The sequence below is a fragment of the Melospiza melodia genome, chromosome 19 (assembly GCF_035770615.1).
Source record: "Melospiza melodia melodia isolate bMelMel2 chromosome 19, bMelMel2.pri, whole genome shotgun sequence".
In the NCBI taxonomy this organism is placed as follows: Eukaryota; Metazoa; Chordata; class Aves; order Passeriformes; family Passerellidae; genus Melospiza; species Melospiza melodia.
The window spans coordinates 6,278,917-6,286,099 of NC_086212.1; the positions used below are offsets into that span (position 1 = coordinate 6,278,917).

Here is a 7,183-nt window from a genome sequence, read left to right on the forward strand (position 1 = left end):
CTGCTCCGGCCCGGCGTGCACGGTCCCGGTCCCACTCCGAGTCCGGTTCTGTCTCTCTGCACCCCGATCCCATCCTCTCCAAGGTTTCGAAGCGACACTCGGGGTGAGGGCCTTTACAGCCGGCTTTTGGGGAGACAATCTGCAGCATCTTCGCTGCGGAGAGCGCCGAGGGCGAGCGCAGGGCGGCCCGTCCGGTTCCCGGAGCGCTCCGTGGTCAGCGCTCGGCCCCTCCAAGCCGGGCAGCAGCTGCAGCTCCGGCCTCCTCCGAGCCCGGGCACTCCACAGCCCGGCTGGGGCTGCTACAGCTCCGGGAGCGGGGCTGGACCCCGGCCCCGGCCAGGGCTGCGTGGGGACAAGCGGCGCAAAGGACGGGCAGAGGAGACACCGGCCAAGCAGCACGGCCGGAGCAGGGGAGAAGAGGGGCTTGGGCAGGACTCACGCTCTGTCCCCCGCTGCTGACAGCAACAACTCCGCGCTCCGGGGCAAGCGGGGAGCGGCCCTGAGCTGACCCGCACAGCCCCCGCTGCCGGGGGAGCACCCCGCGGGTAGGCCGGTCCCGGGAGCAAAAAAGAGGGAAAAAAGGAGTTTTCCCTTGGCATCAAGTAGCTCCTCTCCGTGGTGCCCAGTATCGTGTCAGCCCTTCTCCGATCGGTGATGAAGGGCGAGAGATCAAAGTGGATACCCGCGGATAGGCGAGCCGAGGGGAGGGGAGGGGTCCCCCCTCGCTGCTGGGCTCTGCCGGGGCAGGGGAGGGGTCCCTCTTCCTCACTGCGCTCTCCCGAGGGTGCCGGCAGCGGGCACAGACGGGCGATGCCCACCCCGGTACCCGCGGGGCTGTCCGGCCCCGGGGTCCCTGCGCTGCCCTCCGGGCAGAGCCTGCCCATCCGCAGGCCGAGCGAGCAGCAGTGCGGGTGGGTTTTGTCCCCTCGGTGTGCCAAAGCCCCCTCGAGCCGCCTGTGCGGACACAGGAGCCGGCCCGACCCCGGCCGAGGGACCCCCGGCCCCGACCCCGCTCCTCGCAGCCCCCGCGGGCCGAGCCCGGCCGCTCCCGGTCCCACCGACCCGGGCTGTGCCTCGGTGCGGCTCGGTTGCGTTTTTCTTTTCTTTTAAAAGGAATAAATTAAAGGCAGGAGCGGTGCCGGGCCAGCAGAGCCCCGGCCGCCCGGGCCGTGCCGCGGGGCTGCCCCGCCGCTGACACCGTTCTGTGGTGGGAATCTGGAGGGCTTTTCTAAGGCCTGTTTTTCCTACTTTTTTTTCGTTGTTGTTGTTGTTCAATTAGCCCTAGTGATTTATTCAATGCATGCATGAGGGGACATTAATATGCGGTGGCAGTTCCCACAAACAATATTCCTCTCAGGCTTTCTGCAGCCATAGCATTTACTGGCAAGGGGGGGAGGCTATACAGGGAAAGCCAGGCTCTCCCAGCCTTTTCCTCCGCAAACTCCTGTCCCCCCTTGGCAGGGCAGCAGGCTGCGAGCTTGTTCTCCGGGCCTGACTCATGTAGCCGGGGGGCTGGGACGGGCCCCGGCCCCTTGCAAGCTCCCCCAGCTCAGGGGCTGGCCCAGCTGGCTCTGACAAGGCAGGGATGTGGATGGGATTTAAGAGGGGGAGTTTGTTTTAAGTTGCTACATTTGCTTTCAAATTATTTTTTTTTTTCCACATTCTGTCCTTAACCTGTTTGTTCTTCAAAGGCGCTTTATGCCATCCCCGCAAAGAACAGCGAGCTGTTGCTGGGACGAGCGGCAGGGCAGAGAGAACCTCTTTTTTCTAGTTGTGTGATACCTTGGATTTTGTTTTTAGGAGGGATTTAAAGTTCAACACCGCTTTCATACTTTGAGAGCAGCAGCGTTCAGACACGCTGCGGCTCGGAGAGTCCCTTTCCCACACCCAGGCAAGGACTGGGAGCGATTTTTAACCTCCTCCTCCCTCAGTTTAGGGAGCTGTGTGGTTATTGCAGCGAGAGCAGCTGAGGGACGGCGGTGGAGCTGCGAGGTGCAGAGCGCTGGGGGTGGCGGGGAGAGACCTGTCCCCTTCTCCACATGCATCTAAGGAGCCTTCGGGGGGGGGGAGGAAAAATAAAAAACAAACAACCCCAAAGCGGAATAAATACAGTGTGCAGATGGAGAGAAGGGAAGTGAATGGGCAAACCCCAAGGGAGCTGGGGAGAGGACGGGCTTGTCCAAGTCGTCTCATTATCTAATGAAAATAATAATAATAATAAAAAAGAAGATAAAGAGAAAAAATAGGGAAGAAAGTGATTGCTGTCAGGTTCCCCGCTGTCCCCTCCGGGGTGGCCGGGCCGGACAGTCCCGCTCCCGCCGGGGCAGCGCAGCTCCGGGCGGACCCGCGGCACAGCCGGGCCCGGTGCGGGGCTCCAGCGCTCCGCTCGCTCCGGAGCGTTTGGGGTGATGCTCCCCCTGCCAAGGGCGAGCTCAGACCCGAGCAGAGCAGGGGGAAAGGGGAAAGGCTGAGCGCTCCTGCCCTGAGAGCAGCAGCGTTCCCAAGGCGGCCAAGCAGCCCCGCTCCCCACCCCGGGCCGCAGCCCCCCGCAAACCCCCGCAATTGTGACCACCGGGGCCACAACTTATCCTTTTTCTTTCTTTCTTATTTTTGGGAACGCGAAACGTCAGAGAAGCAGGTCCCTCCAAGAAATACCATTTCAATGATTTTAATAAGCAAAATAGGAAACAATTTTAATAACCAAAAACAGAAACCAGTCTGAATAAAACTACAATAGACCAGGTTTTTTAATATTTTTCATATCATAAGCAGGATTTGAAATTGATCCCTTCAGAACTTTACATGAAATAAAAACAATTTTTTTCCGCTGCTGCAATGTTTTGATTTCAACACAGTTGAATCAGTAAAAACCAAAGATCGTTTTCTGATGCATGACTAATATCCACAATATTTAAAACTGCAAGCACCATGCTGTTCATTACAATCTTGTTATTACTGTTAATTTATAAACTAATACAAACTTAAAATGCATCCGGCCAGCAGTGCCAGCTATCCTAAAAGGAAACTAAAAAATAAGTTTTCATTTTGGTATTTTTGTCAGTGCAACGTAAATCCTTTTACTGACCTGCAGGAGGAAAAAAAAAAAAGTAATAAAAACACCCATAAGACTCCAAACTACTACTACTATACAACTGCAAATAAATTTTGGCTAAAAACTTTCACTCGCTGCATAGGGAAGCAGAGAAGCAGATTACAAATCATTGCAAAAGAATACACTTAAAAGTTGCGGTATGTCTTCTTAAAAAAAAGTTTTAGATTTAAATGCTTTCCCAGCCCACTCATCAGCTGCTGCCATTGAGAAACCCAACTTCAGTGGCGACACGGAGCCCTCGCTGCTATCACAACTCGACTCGTAACGAGGAGGGTTTGGGGTTGTTTCCTCTCTTTATTCACCGAAAATCTAGGGGCAGTTGTTTTATTTTTTTGAAATGGAACTGGTATCTCGCCCATCCTTCTCTTCCTGAGTGTACAGTCAGAAGGGAAATTATCTGGCCAAGCCCAAGCGCTCAGGCTGGGAATTGTCCTGGAGGAAAGAGCTTCGCTGCCACTTTAAGGCATGGAGTAGGTTCTAAGTGACCGAGGAGGGTTTTTCCCTCGTAAGTTTAGGTTTGTCAATGCCATTCAGGCGTTTTTGCTTCTGCCCCAACAAACAAAAACCAAAATGAAAACTAGCAAAAAAAAAAAAAAATACAACTTAAAAGTGCACCAGATATACAAAGTTGGTTTTTTTTTTCTAATGCAAAATGCCCATAACTTTTTTTCTTTAAGTATCTCTTTAACACCAAACAAACCGTATAACCAGCCTGCTGAAATGTTATTTTGTTTTTTGTGTATTTTTTCTCCTGTACGGTTTGAAGTAGCAGATATTTACAAGCTAACAACCATAAAAGAAAACAAGAGCAAAACCAACGAACAAAACTGCACAAGCAGTAAAAAGTTCGATAACTTGTGATGCTTTTCTTATTGATGAAACAAAACAACAACAGAAATCTATGATCGATGATCAACATGCTATAGTTAAACAAGAAAATGGTACAAAATAGAAATTATTACCATACATGTCCAGCATGCAGGATTAATATTTTTAATGCAGATTTTCGTATTTTTCTATATAATCAAGCAGGCAATAAAACTGATGAGTTTTTTTTTCTTTCTTTCATTCTTTCTTTTCTTAGATTGAATGTCCCATCTGAGTCCTGTAACTTATTTCTCAAAGCAGGCAATATATGAAGAGTTTGCATATATTGTCCTTTTTATTTATTCTCTTTTTCCAAGCAGGTAAATTGTGCATGAGATGGTGCTGTATACGTCCTCTCTCTTTCCAAGCAGGCAGTATGTTATAGATGGCTTGTTCATTGTCCTTTTTTTATTATTATTCTTTTAAAGTCCATCTCACTCTGCAAGCAAGTGATCTATAAAACGCTTCACTTGTCCTTTTCTCCTTTGCCTCTGTCTCTCTCTCTCTAACTCGCACACGAAAGTCAAAAAGTTGCACTTTACCTCTCCCATCCCCACCCCCAGCCTACTTTTCCCACAGCTACTCTAGAAGACTGGATGCTGCAAAAAAAAAAAAAAAATCAAGTCTCTATTTTTCTCTCCTCCTTTCTCTCTAGTCAAGCAGACGGATGGATGGAGATGTCAGAGGAGGATGGGAGCAGGGGGGGAAGGTGACAGGGGTCAGGTTTGGGGGGTGGGGGGGGTTTTGTTTGTTTTTTAATTATTTTTTGTTAAGCACTCACATGAAGAACTCAGGGGAAGACGGGTTGTCACTGGTGGAGCCGGCCTCTCTGAAGCCGTTGCTGGCAAGTTTCTCACACTTGAGCTTGTAGGCGTCTCTCTCTCTGGCGAGCCGGGTCACTTCTTGCTTGAGCTGTTCCACCTGCTGAATGAGCTGCGTCTTTTCGTTCTCCAGGTGGTGTTTCTGCTGGACACGTTTGTACCTGCAGGACTGGGCATAGCCCCTGTTCTTCAAGGTCCTCCTCTTCTGCTTGAGGCGGATCACCTCGTCTTTGGTGAAGCCTCGGAGGTGCCTGTTGAGCTCCCTCACGGACATGGAGACCAGCTGGTCATCTGAGAACCGGTCCTCCACGCTGCTGGAGGGGGATGCTGCTGGTGCGAGTTCTGGAGCTGCTGGGAGGAGCTGGAGGAGGTGGAGGGAGTGGGAGAGGCCTGGTGGTGATGATGGTGGTGATGGTGAGGGTGCCCGCTGCCGGCCAGGTCTTCGTGAGTGACTGCGGGATACTGGTGGTGGTGTTGGTGATGGTGATGATGGTGGTGGTGGTGGGCCCGGAAGCCCTCGAAGCCCTGCAGCTGCTGGGACACCTGGTGGGACCCAATGAGGGCTTCGACAGCGTCCTCTGGGGTGAGGTTCAGCGCCTCGGGGTTCATCTGCTGGTAGCTGTTGGCCATCCAGTACAGGTCCTCCAAGTGGGTCTTCTGCTCGGTGGGGCTGAAGCTGGGCGAGGAGGGCACGGAGCTGCAGGGGGTGCTGATGGGGGTGGAGGACACGGAGCCGGCCGGCTGCAGGCGGGTGCAGTGCCTGCCCGAGCGGTCGCTCCTGCCCAGCGGCTCCTTCTTCACGTCGAACTTCATCAAGTCGAAGTCGTTCACGTACTCCATGGCCAGCGGGCTAGTGGGCAGCTCGGCTCCGATGCTGAGCTCTCCGGCCATCGCTGTCTTGCGGGCACCTCTCCCGGCGGAGGGGGCTGGAGGCTTCACCCCAGCGCGCAGTCTGGCAGAGGGGCTGGCCGCGCTCTCCTATTCCAAACCAACTTTGCCTTTCAGCTCTGGCTTCCTCTGCTCTGCTCCCCCTCCTCCGCCGCCTCCTTCTCCCGGGGCTTCTGGGGCTTCTTCAGTCCGGAGCAACAAAGCCAAGGACGAGCCGTGCCCCGGGGCCGCCTGGCTGGCTCCTGGCTGGCGGTGTCAGCGATCGCCCCGCACCGCGGGCTGCGGCAGCTCCCGGCTCCGAGGCGCCCGGCCGCAAGGAGAAAGGAGCGGTAGCAGGAAGGGCAAAAAGCAAAACAAAACAAAGATGCTGCCTTCGGCTCTGTGCAGGAAGAAGAAGGTCGGTGCGAACGCCCAGCCCGTGCCCCCGGCCGGGTTTTGTAAGTCCGGAGCCCCCTCCCCGCGGCAGCCGAGCCCGGAGCCTGCCGCAACTTTCCAGCCCGAGCGAGCGCCGGGGCAGCGCACGGGCTACCGGCGGCGGCGGGGCTCTGCACGGGAGTTTCGGTGGCTCTGGCAGCGCAGGCGAAGGGGAGGGAAAAAGGGGAGGAAGGAGGGGAAGGAGGAGGAAAAAAAAAAAAAAAAAAAAAAAAAAAGGAGGAGAAGGGGGAGACGAGCACAGCCCAGGTCTCTGCTGTAGCTGCCGCCGCCAGCGCTCGTTGTGCAGCTGTGATCACAGTGCAGCCCCCCTTGGCTTCTTATACGGCCGTGCCCGCCGAGAGCGCGGCGGGGGCCGGGGCCGGCGGCGGCCGCGCCAATGGCAGCGCGGCGGCGGGGCCGGGCGGGGCCGGGCCGAGCCGTGACAGCTCCGCAGCGCCAGCTGAGCGCCCGCCGCTCCCAGCCCGCACCTCCGGGCTCTCCCCGGCTCCCCCTCCAGCGCCCGCGCCTTCCCAGTTATTTATTTATTTAGCTGTTTATTTATTTATTTATTTATTTGTTTCACTCTGCTCCCTTCCTCCCATCCTTTTCGGCCTCTGCAGCCCACAAAGGAGGGGGACTCGGGGACGCCGTGCCCGTCCCTTTGTTCTAAATATAACAAAGTGCCCCTTTTTGCCCGCTGCCATCCCGTAGTGGATCTCAAGGCAGGGAGCTTCCCCCCCGTGCCACGCACACGCTTCCACTCTCCCAACTTTATGTAAGCGGCCCCGGTGCGAACGCAGCGAGGGAAGAGCGGCCGCGATCGCGCAGCGGGTCCGGCCGGGAGCGGGTCCGGGGCTGCGGGAGGCGCCGAGGGGGATGAGCGGGGAGCCGGCAGCGAGGGAAGCACCGGCTCCGCAGGGCTGTCAGCGCTCCGTGTACAACCGGGGAAACCCTCCCGCTTACAGGAAGCAAATCTCTCCCTAAAGTAAAACGAAGGCATTGACACAGACAATTGCAAATATTAGGGAGAGAAAGGAGAAAATATAATTACATTTCGGTTCTGAGGGGACCGTGTTTGCTT

The 7,183-nt window shown here is 55.3% G+C and overlaps 1 protein-coding gene across 1 annotated transcript; it reads right to left on the reverse strand.

Moving 5' to 3' along the window:
- Nucleotides 1-2,729: 2,729 nt before the first annotated feature.
- Nucleotides 2,730-6,397, reverse strand: MAFB (MAF bZIP transcription factor B). Its single transcript, XM_063172201.1, is given in 2 exon segments — nt 2,730-5,133; nt 5,136-6,397. Coding segments are annotated over 2 exon segments (933 nt in total). The 5' UTR covers nt 5,692-6,397; the 3' UTR covers nt 2,730-4,756.
- Between the last annotated feature and the right edge of the window lie 786 nt (nt 6,398-7,183).